The 17,206-nt window shown below is 41.2% G+C and overlaps 2 protein-coding genes across 2 annotated transcripts; both read right to left on the bottom strand.

Moving 5' to 3' along the window:
• Positions 1–530: 530 nt before the first annotated feature.
• On the bottom strand, positions 531–10,402 carry LOC121717953 (cytosolic phospholipase A2 zeta-like). Its single transcript, XM_042102678.1, has 15 exons — positions 10,027–10,402; positions 9,871–9,930; positions 9,487–9,580; positions 8,999–9,141; positions 8,657–8,858; positions 8,439–8,556; positions 7,733–7,879; positions 7,492–7,572; positions 4,948–4,977; positions 3,504–3,605; positions 3,049–3,219; positions 2,786–2,869; positions 2,516–2,670; positions 1,763–1,934; positions 531–1,594 (listed from the first exon to the last, which is right to left on the bottom strand). Exons 2-15 carry the CDS (start codon positions 9,885–9,887, stop codon positions 1,425–1,427), a joined length of 1,686 nt encoding a protein of 561 aa, XP_041958612.1. The 5' UTR covers positions 9,888–9,930; positions 10,027–10,402; the 3' UTR covers positions 531–1,424.
• A 104-nt stretch (positions 10,403–10,506) lies between these two features.
• On the bottom strand, positions 10,507–13,614 carry LOC121717952 (TOG array regulator of axonemal microtubules protein 1-like). The gene is made up of 5 exons (XM_042102676.1): positions 13,584–13,614; positions 13,113–13,193; positions 11,795–11,990; positions 11,584–11,689; positions 10,507–10,512 (listed from the first exon to the last, which is right to left on the bottom strand). Exons 1-5 carry the CDS (start codon positions 13,612–13,614, stop codon positions 10,507–10,509), a joined length of 420 nt encoding a protein of 139 aa, XP_041958610.1.
• Positions 13,615–17,206: the final 3,592 nt, after the last annotated feature.

Below are 17,206 nucleotides of genomic sequence, written 5' to 3'. Positions count from 1 at the left end.
CCAGAGCAGTGGTATCCCTCTCTATCTTCAAAAACCTCCTGAAGTCCCAACTCTTCCAAGAGCACTACAATCAACAGGCTATGCTTAATCTAGTATTTTCCCCTTGACTTAACTTTGCTTGAACTGCCGTTCTATTCTGTGAGAGTAGTACTTATTGCCACACTAACATGTCCTCCTTTCACTGTATCTTGATTGTTTCCCTTTTTATGTAAGTTGCCTTGGATACAAGCATCAGCTAAATGACTAAATTCTTGAATGATTGTTATTGTCTGACTAAACACATTCTGATTACACTACAATAACTTGCTTAAGGTACTATTTGGTAACACAGGGGCATATTTATATATACTTATATATTTAAATATGTGGTAAAATATTAATCAAATCTATTAATCAAGTGAAGTTTATTTATATAGCACATTCCATACACAGAGGTCATTCAATGTGCTTTAGTAAGTAAAGTAAAGATCATAATAAGGAAAAAAAACATAAAACACACAAGGTAAAATCATTTTAAAAATAAAGAATAATTAAAAGTGATAGAATAATTATTATTACTAACCCTAGGAATAATCATTATTAGTTGTTTCTGCTGTCAATCCCAATTCACCTAACAAAACCCATATTTGTTGGGCATTTTTAAAAATGGCTGCCATGGCCCCCAGTGACCAAATTCAAGACCCCCTTTGTGAGTTTTTCTACCAAATTTGATCCTTTTATCACAAAGTGATACATTTTTTTGTGATTGACTGCCCCACTGTGTTAGCCTAGCCATGCCCACCTAGGTCTACTTCCGAGGAGCTGGAACATTACTCACTAGCATTTCCATCAGACCCCAAAAAGGTCAGGCCAATCAGCGACTAGAGGGGATGACGCTTTAGTTTCAAAATCGAAAGTGGCTGTGATGAACAGTATTATCAACACTTCTATTTACAGCAAAGGTAGGCCATTGTACATAAATTGTTTCCTGACTGCCAATGCTGCTGATTATCAGTTTCTAAGGTTTAGGCGAAGTAGGAAGTAACGTTAGGAATCCCTGATCAATTTGATTGGTTAGGCTGGACCAATGATTTCAAAGTTAATGCAGTCAGTGTGTGTGTGTGTGTGTGTGTGTGCGTGTGCATCTTTCTGTGTGTGGAGCATGACCTTTGTACACCCAGCCTTCAGTAATTTAATCAACAGTTAGAATTAATATAATTAGACTATTGCTAACTAATATGTAATACATTTGTTAGTAATAGGTTTTTGTCGGAAAACCATTGTAGATTTGAATTAAACATAATAATTATTTGTGAAAAAAGATTAGGGATGATGGTAACACTTTACTTGACAGTATCGACATAAGAGTGACATGACACTGTCATGAACACATGACACTGTCATGACACATGAACCCTAACCCTAACCCGTGCGTGTGTTTGTTCTCAATGTTTGGCCTTGCGTCTCTCTGCTGCTTTTCGGATCTCTTTCAGGATGCCGTCTCTGTTCACATTTTCTGCAGCCAGATCTGCCAGGTGGTCGATCTTCTTTTTGCCCCTGTAGGTCATCTGAAAGGTGGCGTATTCCCTCCATTCCTGTTTGATGGTGGCCTCATCTGGAGAGGTAACGTGGCAAAAGAAGAGTGGCAACAGAGTATTAGAAGAAAAGATAATGGCGAAATAGTAGGTTGTTGTCATGAGAAAAGATAAAAAAAATAATCAATAGATCAAATGTGGGGAAGGTGAAAAGAGGAGAGATAGAGAGATGTTTGTGCTTGACTCACCTTTGCCATTCTTAATGTTGAAGAGGGGGATGTGGATCACCGTTGGCTTCCCTTCTTCCTCAAAAACATAGAAGGACTTTGGACAGTCAGACTCAGGGTTCAGAGCCTTAAAGTCTATGTCGGGAAAGGCTCTTTGGTTGGCGGCTGCATAATGCCAGGCTCCCTCTAATGACTGCACACACACATTACATTATATTACATTTGACACTTTTTATCCAAAGCGACTTCAAACAATGGAAGCAATTAAGGTAGAGTGTGATAAGGACAAGTTAGTGCTGCAGTAAGTGAAACTTCAAGCGTCAGTTCTAGTCAGGTGGTATACATGCTAGAATTAGCAAGTCTAGTTATGGGTAGTGCTACAAGAGGAGAGACTCTCTGAAGAGCTGGGTCTTCACATACAACCTTCCCAGCACACATTAAGTGCAATACATTATAACAGTGTAGTGGGGAGGTTTGCACAATGAGATGACTTGGCTGAAAATTTGAACGAGTACAACTCAGTCCACCGCCCCTTCCTGTGCTACAGAGGAGCCGATCAGCTGCGTGAGCAGTGATTGGGCAGTGAGCAGTGATTGACAGTCCGTTGGGGCATCGTTGGTGTTAAATATTCTATATTCTAATTTCATTAAGACATTTTATATTGTGGAGAAGTTTCCAACTACAGCTTTGAGCATATCAATATGCCAAAATGGTTATGTGTGTCCACTGTATTTAGATGCTTGTTTGGAGTTGCATGTAGGGAGCATGTTTTACCTTAAAAGGAGCATCCTCACTGAAGTCAAAGGACATTATGATGTCCACATCCCTCGCCTCTCTCAGCACGGATGGATACGGAGAGTTCAGGAAGAGCCCTGCATCTATCAGGTGCATTGTGTCCTCCTTGCACATTTCCTCAGGAACCTTGGGCTCTACACATAAACAAAATACATTGCAGTAAGGACACCAATGTTGATACAGAAAGATGTTTACATGACCTCTTTCGAAAACCTTTCACTGATATGATTCAGTGCAGAGGACTATTACCGTTGATTTGGTAGAGGAAATTGGCCACGTTTCCAGATTGCCATTCATTGAATAATGGCAAGATGTGTTTAATGACCCACCACACTGAAAAGGAAATATTTAATCAGGGTCAGTGTTGGCAGTATCCTTATATCTCTCTACCTTTCAAAAGAGATTTTTTTTTCTTTCAAAATTAACACACAACTTTCACAGCCAAAGAAATCCTTGTATCTCAAAGAGGTTGCCTACTAGTGCTAATGGTTGATACTGAACTGAGTTCTTACCATCAGTTAGTTTGTTATTAAGATTGTTCAACTCCTGGCCCCACTCCTCTGCTGATCCTATGAGTTCTTCAAAGATATTCTTCATGTGCTGTTTCCTCTTCTGGTCATCCATGTCTGTCCACATCTCATGATCCAGTTCAAGGAGTGTGGTGCTGAATTTTCCATAGTCCTCTAGATGGCAGAAGTTACCCGTCTCATTTCAGAGCATATATTATGCAATGCAAAGACGTCAATGCTCTTTCACAAATTATTTTTTTCTGTTTGCTGTGCAGGGTTTTTGTGTAGGGTTCATTATTAGTGGCTCATAATGAATAAATAAAATTGATTTGAAATAGAAATTGAAGTGTCACCTTGTAACACTAAAAACATTGAGACCCCATGCAGTGAAGAACTTTTCCTTATTGGTGTTTTGAAATGTTAGCATATGAGGAATATATAAAATCCACTGGTCTTACCTCCGAGAACAGATTTCAACTTGGCCAACACTGTGTGGCAATGATCCATGTTATGGTGACATTCCACCAATTCAACCAGTGCCATCACAATCTTAAGCACACCTATGAATAAAAACATTACAAAACAAAAACCTTACATCCAGCCATCTTATGAATATGTTAACATAGACCAGTGGTTCTTAAACTTTTTGTCTGACAACCCCACAAAAAACATGGGCCAAGTCTTGCGACCTCCTTCTCTCTAACCGGCGGAATTTGGTTTCGAAATGTTGTGAGATGGGCATTGGAAGCAGAGGCAGAAAATGTCTTCTCTCATAGATAGGCTATGTCAACACCAAAGCCATTATGTCAATGGCAGCCTTTGACTAAAAAAATCTTTAATCCAGACCATGCAATTCATGACCCCCCTTCAATATGTTTGGCGACCCCCCCCCCCCAGTTTAAGAACCACCGACTGATTCTATGCTTCCTATGGGATGTGCATTTTTAGGCTTTTCCCCTGAAATTGCACTGTGACTACTTCAGAGGTCTATTTTGGCCTACCACCAAATGCTTGACCTCTTTATAAAGCTGTAGTTTCTTAGGGAACAATCAGAATAATCATGTGAAGTACTGGCACAGAGTTATAGAGGCTAGAATATTGTTTTTTTTCTTCCAGATAACAAGCATCTCTGAACTGACCACAATTCAGCCCTTTAAGTCACTTGATATGACTTAGAAACACAACTGAGCTCTAGCACCATGTCTTGTGAAGCTGTGTGCAAAAGTAGATCAATATAGAATAAAAAAATGAGTGCTTTAGACCACCATTTGCCAATGTATGCTCATGCATTTTGTAAAATGGCCTATAGAAACTCCCCATAGGACTTTTGGTTACCCAAAATGCATACTGGCCATAAAAGCCTTACTGTGTGGCAACCTCTTGGTGTAGAAGCATAATCCTGGTCTCAAATGAAAGGTAACATTCTGAAGTTCCCTGTACACTATTTGGATTGTATGTCAGGGGTTCTGATATAGACTACGACTACACAAAATATGGAATAATTACATTAAAGTATCTATTTTTGCATTTTCTCTGTTGGTTCAGGGAGTGTGTATAAGATGGACTATACATCTGCACAACTAATATTGGATGAAATAACATGCATATTCAATTTCTATGGATTCCTGTGAATATTTCAAGACCCAATATGCTGCATCTACTTATTGCTAAGGATACGCCCTGCAACTAGAAGGTGGGGAAGCACCAAAAGGCAGAGGAGGGGGAAGAGGGCATTTTTGATTCAATTTAATTGAGACATAGACAGATTAATCTGACAATGTAAAGCACTATACAGATACTATACAAGGGGGTAGGTGTGCCGTGGAAGGCACACTGTCTTATAACAGGACTTTGTCAAATCCAGTGTGCTGGCATCAGAAAGCATTTGAACAATCTTCATACCTGACAGTGGGGCTGCTTCACCTTGCGACCCTGTCCAAACATAAGCAGATAGTAAGATCATGGGCCCTAGTTTGTTTGGAGGGCAAAGTGCAAAGTCTGTGGAGCCTGGGTGTCATTGCAAGATATTTTTTGTCGAGAGAATGTGTGCTCATTTTACTAAATTGTGATCTGAATTTACTAGCGCGCACAATTTAGTATATTGTGTGCTCCTTTTACACCATAGTTTGCTCATGTGGTCTCTTTTCACTAGATTGTGCGCTCAATTATGTAAATCTTACGTTTAACTAAATCATGTACACGTTTTATTAAAGGCACACTATGCAGGTTTTTTAGCTTAATATGCAAGTTTTTTAGCTTAATTTACCTTCATTTACCAGCTTCAGAGTCATTGGAATAGTTATATGACTTTTTTCGGGTTGAATGGTGGCCATCTCGCCTCCCCTATAGCGCCTGTGAGTGGAAAAAACACCCTTGCAACTGTGGGCCGGCGGGCCGACGGCCTCAGTGTCAGGAAGTATAACGAGTGTAACGAATTGCTTTACTGCATTCAAATCAAGGCCGTAGTCATGATGTCAACATTGGGGGGGACCAAATCTGTGGTGGAGTCTGAGGGACCCCCAAAAAGAATTTCAATACATCTCCTACCATGGAAAAAATATTATTAAAATTCACAAACAAGTCGTTAGTTAAGTAAGTCAATTATTCCAAACTTTTGACGGACATAGGCATGGCATGGATGGATTATGAACCCCTGGGCAAAGATGCCCCCCCCCCCCCCCCCCCCCCCCCTCCTCCAGAGGGGTCCTGAGGCATTCTCCCACGGAAGATTTTTTATTTGTAAAAAAATAACCCTTTAAATGATGACTTCTGGTGAGTTTTGTGAAAAGAGAAGGTTGGAGAAGAAGCAACTTGACACAGAGGCTTGGGCATCAGGGCCCCCTGAGCTCTTGGGCCCAGTAAACCAATTCAGTAATCCATCCCTGGACCTGTGGTATGACTCCATTTGTCTTCAAAATGTATACTTTAAAAGAAATTACAAACTAGAGTTTCTTTGTTAACCTCTATATTACACAGAATGTGGTTCTTTTACTTATTACTTACACCTGGAGATTTTTTTTAACTAAGGCTTAGACTCATAGGTTTGGACCTATAACCTAATAAGATTTTGTCTTTTAATTTAGATTTTATTATGCTGGCGGCTAATCACACAATTTTAATGTAGTTTTAAAGAGACAGGATTCAGGAATAGGCGACAGGCCCCTCTTCTGTTTGACTCACGTTACCCCCTGCATTAGGCTATAGACTGGCTTCTGACTGAAATGACGTTTTGTGCCAACATAGAAACACTAGGCCTACTACAGCCTTTAATTGGTGAATGGAGGTGCAAATTCCTTTCTTTGGTTATTGTCCGCGATTCACATTAACTGTAGGCTATCACCGCCAGTGCATTACATTTGATTCCTACGTTTTGCCTGCATGGATGCGCGATTGAGTGCGCATCTAAATAATATGCAAGATGCAACAACCATTTCTAAGAGGCCTATAAACGGTAATGTCTGGCATTAATACTAGCATATGAATGCATTATTTATGTTGAAAGACGTGAAAGAAATTAATGACACAGGCTTGCACAAATTCATCATTTAAAATAAAACCTTTCACTTTCGCTATCATTGCGAGAATAGGCTAGCCTGGCGAGCCAGACCCACATTAAAATGTAATTTGCTGCCGCTAGGGGCGTGTCTAGATTTCTAGGCTAAGAATAGGCTACAATATGAAAAATGTTTCAAAGTTCCCTTTGAGTCTGATCGGCTCCAAAAATGTATGGGATTTCCTTAGCCTGTGCTACACCTTTCCAACAAGTTTGTGAAAATTGTACCGGTAGCTTTTGCAATATTGTTGACAGCCCTACCTCACCGCAGTAGGGTGCAGTAAATGGAAGCTTTTGATAGCGCACGCCACTAACGAAAAACGGAAAACCACCAGGACAAACCACTCAGGGGTGTAGGCTACTCTGGAACCATCACTAGGTCACTAATCTGTGCGTTATTTATGTTTGATTACATTTCAGATGCGTGTAGGTTTCCTGTAGGCCTAGTCTAGCGCTTTTTTCTTTCTTTCTTTTTCCGTATATTGTGGGGGACATTTTGGTCATATTTGAATATTGGGGGGGACATGTCCCCCTCAATGTCTATGGTGACTACGGCCCTGATTCAAATACACATACACGCCAGGCACCGGCTAGAAAAAGGTAGCGATGGAGTTTCTCAGACATTCGTCATGACAGAGCAAGCGAAAATAAGCAAAAACCGAAAAAAAGGGTAAGGAAATTGCCAATACTGCATAGTTTACCTTTAAATGATGCGCTCAGTTTACAAAATCAAAATTATTGCACAATTTAGTAAAATGAGAGCACGATAGCAAAAATGACAGCACATTTTCTGGATATACACGACAAAAACATCTTGCCTTGACACCTCCGGGGTCCTGTGTGTCAGCAAGCAAATTTCTCGTGAATAGCAGAGTGAAGATCACCATACGCACTTGGCAAAAGTGATTTTTTGATCCAATCCAGGATGTGTTTCTGGTTTTGCTTCTCATCTCCAAAAACATTTCCACAAATCCCTGCAAAAACACACCCTCTGGACTTTAAAATGTTTTTGTGTGTGTGTCTGTGTTTGTTTGCGTGCGTGCGCATGTTTTGTGTGTGTGTGTGTGTGTGTGTGTGTGTGTGTGTGTGTGTGTGTTTGTCTGACATGATATAATGAAGTATGTGGAAAAATACCTTGCAGTTGAACCATGTCCATTGGCTTCCTCTTAGGAGAGTATTTTACACATCCTCCCTCAAAGTCCTGTTTCAGCAGGGATGTCTTAACAAAAGCCCCAGGTTCCGTGAACCCAGCCTCATGGGGACTCAACTCAAACCACAACTCTGCAGAGGAAGTGTTTTTCACTCTCAAGTCACAAGCATCCGCAATCAATGTCTAGTTTCCTTTGCCCATGCCCAGGGTCACAAAAGACATGCAGTTTCAGTTCATTATTTAAACACGGACACGGAATTTCCCAAACTTAAGACATATGCTTCCATACCTTTACTGTGTCAAAGATATGTTACTATTAACATATACTAATATGATGCCGTTTTTGTCTAGTGATAACAACTAACGGAAATGCTCCCTTTAAGGAGGAATAATACTGTATAGTATACTGTAGCAGACCTTATAGCATATGATATGTGATTTGACTGTTACTAACTATAGGTTCCACTTGATAATGTCCTCAACATAGTTTTAAATATCAGTTGATTCAGTAAATTCCACATGGTATATGAATTATATGCATAGAATGATTCTGGAATTACTGGGAAAAAAAACTGAGAGAAAAAGCACTCCTTCAAGGTGTAGAATTCTGGGGTATTCTCACTGTATTCTGATGTGTTAATATGTTGGACATTGCACAACAAAACCTGTCGGCCTATTATTCTTTGATACCTTTCCTTTTCGCTTTGTCCTTGTCAAAGAATGCCCGGTCTATAGCACTGTAGAGTGGGTATGGATTGGCACCATCTCGGTCTCTGGATCCCTCATCAGACAGGGTCCTTGTCTCCAGCTGATGTGTCACAAACAAACACAGTTATATTGCCTATTTAAATGGATAGATGCATTGCATTCATTCATTCATCCAACCATTCAGTTATTCACTCACTCACCGGTACACCTTTGATAACACAAGTCATCACTCCCCAGGAATCAGAGAGGGATAGATCCCCTTCCTCGTATCTCTTCCTGAGCCACTGCACACCTTCGGAAAAATCCATGTCTTCCCCCTCAGATATGCTCTTCAGGACACTGCTGGTGGTGACCTTCGCGTTTTTCGACCAATGGGCATCAGCATACAGTGAAGACATGGCCCTGTGTGACATCAGAACTACGCCCGTCAGACCTGCAGATCTTACAGGGGTGTGTGTGTGTGTGTGTGTGTGTGTGTTTGTATGTGTGTGTGTTGGGGGGGGGGGGGGGGGGGGGGGTTACAGTGACTAAGATGTACTGACCATGTGGATCCAGACACTCCAGCCATGTAGAGGAAGCAGTCCAGCAGATTGTCCTGCCCCAGTTGACGTAGGACACCCAGAAAGGAGATATGGGCCCTCTCTCCTCCACCAGAGCCGAGTAGTGCAACACGAGGTACTTCATCCTGGACAAAATACCATTTCATTTCAGATGTGTCTGTGGACTCATTCAGGAACTGACTCATTCATTCTTTCATTCAAGCAGTCACGCAAATTTGCAAATTGGTAATGTCAGTATCATAATCATTTTTTACTTCCTTTTTCATCACATTCTTTCAATGGCCTGTTTATGACCTGCTGTCACAAATAATGTGCCAGAGTAGTAAATGAATGAATGAATGAATAAATGAATGGATCAATGAATGAATCAATCAATCAATGAATCAATCAATCAATGACAAACAAATAAATACAGGATGTTATTGGACAGGATGTATGGATGGGATGGAGAAGTTATTACTACCACTCACAGGCTTACAGACAATGCCGTGACTGCGCAGACAGTCACCTACTACTTGAAGCCTCTTCTGAATGTAACCCTTCTCTTCATCACAGAGGTCCTGTCTGGAATGAGGGTTGCATGTGACACATTTAGAAATCAACATCTTCAAATCAGCAGCCCTCCACAGCACAGAATGGCGGACAGTCAGGCTGATTTTGAGGGATAAATAACTCTGAAAATCTCACCATAATGATTTCTAACTGTCATAGTTTAGCCCTAAGGCTACTGTAACAAAACATTGATTGGTACATACATATAGAGATTTCAGTGTTATACAGTAAGTGTCTATCATATAGTTTGTTAAAAGCATGCAACCCACCACGTTATTACAGATAGCAGCTGGAAATCTCACCTGATCAGCACATCCATGTTTGAGTAGAATTATGTGTTCTGTGATGGTCACGTATAACTACTGTCATACATGGACATAAAAAAGATACATAATTAACTATTCTATGACAGCAGCTGAAAATGTGCATAATTCATTTTAACTTGGATGAGAAAATACCTTCATTTGAATATGCAAGGCAACCAGAAGAAGTGGACATGAATGATAAATCAGAATGAACAGCCCATGATTTCTTACATTTCCAATGCAGCCATTTATCATTTTGTGAACATTTTACAATATTCTGCATCTTTTTCTAATTAGCAACATTTTGTTTAGCCATTTTGTTTCTTCTTCTGTGCCAGTCATAAAACCTTTATTAGGCACAATTACCTCAACCTGTATTAACACAGCCAACCAAAATCATGCACAAAAATCAATTGATTATCGATCATTGCAAAAGCATACATGCCAGTTATATAACCCTAATAAAACAGTTAGTAGTGGTAGTAGCATCATACTGTTCAGAGATTATCATACAGTTCAAAGTTTATCATACAGTTCAGAGATGAGAAATCAGACATCAGGCACTTACATATGTTAGCTGAAAAATGAGCTCATGCAGCATGGCTACTGTGTTATTACGTCTAGACTGGTGTTTCAGTTCTGTTTAGGAGAGTTTCCAATTGAAAGAAGTTCCCTTTGTGGCCAAAACAATGTGACCTAAACATATGGCCTATACAAAGCCCATTTTATACAAAACCATAGACAAAAATCTATAACCATCATACAACAGTCTGCAAATTCAGATCCCCAATATTTCTTTCATACTTTAATCAAAGTAGTCTCAGAGCCAATCAAAAGCTGAAGAACATGACTGGCTTTATTAGACAGGGCAAAACCTACAACAACCTGATAAAGGTCACTACCAAATTTCACATACAATCCATTTATGCTTGGGGCATTTTTGTATCCCACATCGTTAATAAGATATTTTGCATATTTGAATAAATGAAAACACACACACACACACATATATATATATATATATATATATATATATATATATATATATATATATATATATATATATATATATAATATTCCATTTACATAAGTTTTCACATCCTTTGTTATGACGCTTGTAGTTGAGCTCTGGTGAATCCTACTTCTATCAATGGTCTTTGAGATGCTTCTACAACTTGAATGGAATCCACCTGTGCCTAAATTACATTCTCAAATGGAAAGGTTTGGAACAACCAACAGTCTTCTTAGATCTGGCCGCTCAGTCAAACTGAGTAATCCGGGATGAAGGGCCTTGGTCAGACAGGTAACCAAGGACCCAATGGTTACTATGAAAGAACTATGAACTTTTTCAAGCACTTCGCTTGAGAAATGTAGGTGTGATATTACATTACATTTAGCAGACACTTCTTGACCAAAGTGACTTACATAATGTCAGCTATATTACAAGGGATCACATTGTCCCCGGAGCAACTCAAGGGCACAACGGTAGAAGCTGGGAATTGAACCCACAACTTTCAGGCTACTGCACGCTAGCCCAGCTCCTTAACCGCTACACTACCACCGCCCTACAGGCTACTGCACGCTAGCCCAGCTCCTTAACCGCTACACTACCACCACCCTACAGGCTACTGCACGCTAGCCCAGCTCCTTAACCACTACACTACCACCGCCCGGTGATTTTTTTTTGTTTTCCAGCAGAGAGCCTCTAACCTCGTGGTAGACGGCCAGACACACATCATGCAGCCTGGGCAGCAGCACCTCAGCGTGGTGCTGAGACAGAGACCTGAGGGAGGTCAGGGCCTCGATCTTCTGCTCCCTGCAGAAACAACAACATACTTTCTAACATGCCTATCTTAGCGGAAAGCCTACAAGTGTTATAGCGTTAATGTGTTAGCCTAGTCTATTTTAGCTATACTCCCACCAGTCGTCGTCTCTGAGCAGCCTGAAGGCCTGCAGGATGGCCTGCTCAGGGCAGGACACAGGGGGCAGTTTGGCCAGCTCTGGGAGCTCCCTGGTCTGCTGGGTGCTGCTTGTTTGCTTCTCCACTATCACTCTCTTCTTCTTCACCTGCTCCCTCACTTCCTCCTTCCCTGCCAGACACTCCACGGACTTTTGCTCTGGGAGGTCAAAGGTCAAATTATGCTGCTATTGCTGTAATATGTGCACTGCTGTTTAAGTAACGTTAAGCTGTCAAGACGATATGAGATGGTCTGAAACTCTGAACTTTGTATGTTTGTGAATATATCATCTCGTGGGCTGCCCATGTGTACCTAAGTTTGATTTAGATCCTATTCTTTTGTTGCAATGAAAGCTATCTGAAACAATACAATCAGTGTGTGATAGGGATACATATTTACTGCGTATTTTACAGCACTAGGAGGAGAGATGCTGGACAACTGGACAGGCTGGTTAGAAAAGCTGGCTCTGTGGTGATGAAGCTGGAGTCACTGACATCAGTTGCAGATAAGAGGACCCTAAGCAGACTGCTATCTATGAAGGACAATGGCCGCAACCCCCTGCACTCCACTTTCTCCAAGCAGAAGAGCTTGTTCAGTAGTAGGCTCCTCTCTCTGTCTTGCAAAGCAGACAGGCTGCGTAGGTCCTCTGTCCCTTCAGCTCTTCAACGCTACACAGAAGGGGAGGAGTGTGATTGACTTCAGTGTTTAAGTCTGCTCTGCACACTGCCCTTTGCACCATGCCTTCATCTGTGTGCCTTTATACACACAAACTACCCTGGACTGCACTGATTGGCACTATTTGACTCCCTTACTGGCTATATTAGTCACCTGCCCATTTTGCTAGCTTCAGTAGCTTGACTGCATGGTCAATACGCCATGCTGTCTTTTTGTCTGTGTGGACACTTTTCAACTTTAACTTAAACTTTTCTTCAAGTCTTTTACTTTTGTCCATGTATAGATATAACGATTATTCTATTGTTTATTGTGTAGCCTGTTGTACTTGAATAGATATAGAATTTGCACTGGCAATGTACTTGCACTATGACACTGCTCCTTTAACATGTTACAATCTAATTTTACTGTAAGGGCACACTATTTATATATTCCTTTGTATTTTTGTTGTATGTGTGTGTATGTGGATGCCATATGTCTGTGTATGGTGTGCATAAGCTATTGGACACCTTAATTTCCTTCTGGATAAATAAAGTATCTCTATCAATCTATCTATCCATCTATCTGTCTATCTATCTATCTATCTACTTTACTGACCTCACTGCTCACCTGTCACAGCAGTGGCCACTGTCTTCTTGAGGCAGGGCAGTCTACTGACGAACCGGCTCTGATTGGTTGCCTGGGGTTTGGCTGGGGTTTGTTGGAGGTGGGCAGTAGAGGTGGGCAGTGTGGGATTTGCCAGTCACTCCCTGAGCAAGGCCTACGGCACGCTGGGCATAACAGGTGAAGAAGACAGAAGAAGAGCCATAGGCAACAACGTTGAGGCAGCAGAAAAAGCATCCAGATGGCTTTGTTGAAGAGGGGAGAGCAGTGGGGGCAGTAGAATGCCACTTGGACACAGGCCGGGGTCTGATCAGTCTGACTCCTGGAAACAACCCTGATAAGATGCTTCTGTAAACTCTGATGCAAGGCCCCCTTTTCAACGGGTTTAGGATGTACGAGAAGGCTAGCTCGACTGGGAGGCTCTCCTATCAGAATCAGATTCCCTAATCTGGGGCTTGGCCTTGAGGCTCTCTCTACCTCTGAGTCCCTTTTCCCTCTGCTCGTACATTATAATGTGGTTAACTCAATACAGACCTCAGAGCTATAGAGCTTTGCAGAAGTTGGTCTGTCAATCTGGTCAGAGACAGGTCAAAAGGTCCTGGCTACAGACTTTTGTCTGCCCTCTAGGACCAAGAGGAAGTCAACTATCCCGTCACAGGGAGAATTTAGCCAAATTTACTTCTACATCTCTGCATTAAAGGGACACCAGGCAATCCTGATGCTTTTTCTCTACGAAACTCCCCCTCGCTCGGTCTGAAGCTCTTTTTCTTTTCTTTGCGTCTTCCGTCAAGGGTTTTCGCTGCTTCTTCGCCGGCTCTGCCATTATACACACGTTTGCAACAATCTCTAGCGTTTCGTTAGCCTGCCTCTGTGCTGTAAACTGATCCTGCTTCGGTTGGCGGGTAGGATACACCGAACATGCAAGTGGGATATTCTTCCTACAGGCAGTAGGGGCGGGCTAGAGAGCCTTCATTCGCCCCGTAATGAGTCATTTAACCATATACCGACTCACGAAGATGATTAATTAACACAAAAACGTTGCCTGGTGTCCCATTAAGTAAGACAGCTCTTATAATTTACATAAAATATAACTGATCTTATGAGGTCTATAACAATTTAGGTTCTCTCTCTAAATACACTTATTTATCAGACATATTTCTGTATCCTTGCTTGTATGAAGTGCATTTAGACCACAAAGGCCCCCCCCCAACTTTGTCTCACAGACAATACACATGCTAACAGAGCCCGGTTGGTTTTTTTGTCTACTCTGGTGCATCGGACTTTGCTTCCTAAATGCACAGCTGAGTTTGCTACTCCTGTGGGTATCAATGCATTGTGCAGTATGTTTTTTGCCCACAATTAGTGTCTTAGAAAGTAAGCCCTCAAGCCGGTACCTGCAAGCGGATGGTCCGTACTCCTCGTCCAATGGTGTACCTGGCTTCATTTTTTCAAGGCCAACCACGTTGTGGGTTTAGAAATTGCATCCCCAATCAAATGTCCAGGCCTATGTTTCGTCATCCAATTACTGTACACGATCAGTCTTTCTCTGAAACGTCCAATCACCGCAGGTGGCCAATCTTTTGAAAATCCTCGTGCTACCTTTACGTCATTTGTTGACAACGTTGAATGTAGGCTACACTACATTCCATCAGTTTCATACGCCAGCTCAGCGATCAAGAATATAAAACAGGTATGTTGTTTATATGTTGTTGATAAAATGGCTATTTTGTTGTGTTTCAATTATGGAAAGATTTATGGAAAGTTATGCAGAATTCAGATAATTATACATCACTTGCTAGCTGACTACAGATAGCGATTAGCATTAGCGATTAGCGATTTATAATGCTAAAAACATTTAGTTAATGTACATGTTCCGTTAATGTGTAACGTTAAATACTGAAAGTATGCAATTACTGTAGCTATATATTTGTAATGTAAATAGTATCCGACGTCGTCTGACTATGTGTAGCCTTTTAGGTCAGCATATCGTTTCTTTGGTCAAATTAAGCATAGTTAGTTGAGGCTAGCATCAAGCCAGTGGCAGTGTTATTCTTGTCATTAACGTGAACGTTATTTATTTCAGACAGGCAGGAATGCTTGGAATTAGTTAACGTTACTCAAGTTAGTTGTAGCCTAGGACAGCACATCTGACACATAGACATGGTCTGCAAGCAGTTACTTCATGCTGCTACTTATTTGTTTATTATAGTTAATGGGGTCAGGTCATCATAAAGAGGCGAAATTGTTCTGAAAGTAACGTTATAGCCTATTAAACATCATGTTATACGCATGCAGGCATTGTGTACCTTTCAGAGAACCCCTTTTTAATTTCCCTTTATTATGACCGCCGCTAGCGAAGCTAGTGAAGCGGTCATATAGGGATTGTCAAAGTTTTTTTTTTTTTTTTCCCCCGTCATCTACTTCCTGAATTTTTGGTCAACGATACCCGGGACACCGAACCACCGGGGCACATGAAATTTGGTGGGTATGTAGCCCCACTAGACTTTTACAGAAAAACTTCGTTTGGTCCCCAGGGGCCACTCCCCCACCACGCTGGGCCCCCCGAAACCCAAAAAATGCAGTTTTTCCTAAATAACTACCTGAACCGTGGCACCGAGGATGAAGAAATGTTTATGGTATGTTGGTCTCAAGGGCCCACATCAACCTAGCCCATAATCACTCATTTGTGATTTGCACCCCCTTGGTAAAAAAGGAAAATGCAATATCATTCTGCTTTAATCGCCCCTCTCTTCAGTTAAGATGTTCAGAACTGCACCAAATTTTATGTGTATGATTAACCTGACATTATCTGGGGGTATGCCAAGTTTCGTAGATTTTCATCCATGGGGGGGTCTAAAAAAATTAAGTTATGTGTACATTTAGTGACTGTATACTCATTGGCCTGTAGATGGTGGTGCACACATATACAAACGCACACACACACAATAGGTACGTACATACCATCAGTATCGGCAATTACAACGGCCGATACATAATTACAAATTCAGTAGAATTAAAGGAAAACCAAATATTCATCATAACTAGATGTACCGCAGAGCGGTACAAAATATGACCGCCGCCCAGTCCAGCACATTTTTTCCACAAAAAGAAATCACGCTGAAAGGCCTATATGATTCTGTCTCACTAAATTGCATTATCCACACTCAATTCTCACTGGTATCTGCTAGACAACAAGTACCAAAACATGATTAGTTCATAGATTTCACATGTAAAATTCATTTTATACAACCCCACCTCCATCTTGCCTGTTCATAATTCTGAGAAATTCTTGATTGTTTGTGTTATGTTTATGTTATGTGTGTGGGTGTGTGTGTGTGTGTGTGTGTGTGTGCCTGCGTATGTGCCTGTGCATGCAAGCGTACATGTCTACTGTGTGAGTATGTGTCATACGTATGATTACTGTGAATGTATGTGTGTGTGTGTGTGTATCTGTTTGTGCACATGTGTGCACATGAAATGGGTTAACATGACCCCTGGAGGCAAACATACGGAAAAAAATGGTCATCCTAGGCCCTACAGTTCTCAACATATTCACAGAGAACTGTGTCTGCCCTACCCTCCTTTCAGGGGGTCCAGTCCAGCGGGGGGGCTACAGATCAAAACGAAAAATGACGGTTCCATGCTATCCATGTGGGGGTACATGCCCACCAAGTTTTCACTCACCTGCCCCCTCACCTGCTGTCGCCCCATTGGCCCACCCACCTGCATACACAGAGCAAACACCCACCAAGCACCTGCAGACACAAAGCGCATGTACGCACTGTGACCTCAAATGCATGTTGTAAATGTGCCCAGTTTCGCACTGTTGAAACTGGCCACAGTCAGTATAAAGGCAAAATATTTTACCCAAACACTGAGGCAGTTACAAAAGATAGATAGATACAGTAGATAGATAGATAGATAGATAGATACTTTATTATACTGAAGTAGTTAAACTTAATACTTTACTATTAATAAATGTATAAATGTTTTTATTAAATGTTTTTATTGCCGTCTAGTGTTAATAATTGTTCTATCAATAAATCACAGTTTTTCTTGATTGGTTACATGGGCTGAGATCCTCTCGACTGTTTGTACAG

Source organism: Alosa sapidissima, chromosome 9, assembly GCF_018492685.1.
Source record: "Alosa sapidissima isolate fAloSap1 chromosome 9, fAloSap1.pri, whole genome shotgun sequence".
In the NCBI taxonomy this organism is placed as follows: domain Eukaryota; kingdom Metazoa; phylum Chordata; class Actinopteri; order Clupeiformes; family Clupeidae; genus Alosa; species Alosa sapidissima.
Note: the sequence above shows the minus strand (reverse complement) of the source record. Positions and strands in the feature narration are given on the sequence as shown.

Coding starts and splice junctions, on each gene's coding strand:
- LOC121717953 (XM_042102678.1), bottom strand. Junction 8,859..8,998: donor GGAGTGTCTGGATCCACATG/GTCAGTACATCT, acceptor GATGTCACACAG/GGCCATGTCTTCACTGTATG. Junction 8,557..8,656: donor GTGTTATCAAAGGTGTACCG/GTGAGTGAGTGA, acceptor GTGACACATCAG/CTGGAGACAAGGACCCTGTC.
- LOC121717952 (XM_042102676.1), bottom strand. CDS start 13,614: ATGTACGAGCAGAGGGAAAAGGGACTCAGAG. Junction 13,194..13,583: donor GAGGGAAAAGGGACTCAGAG/GTAGAGAGAGCC, acceptor AACAAACCCCAG/CCAAACCCCAGGCAACCAAT. Junction 11,690..11,794: donor CTGCTCAGAGACGACGACTG/GTGGGAGTATAG, acceptor TTGTTTCTGCAG/GGAGCAGAAGATCGAGGCCC.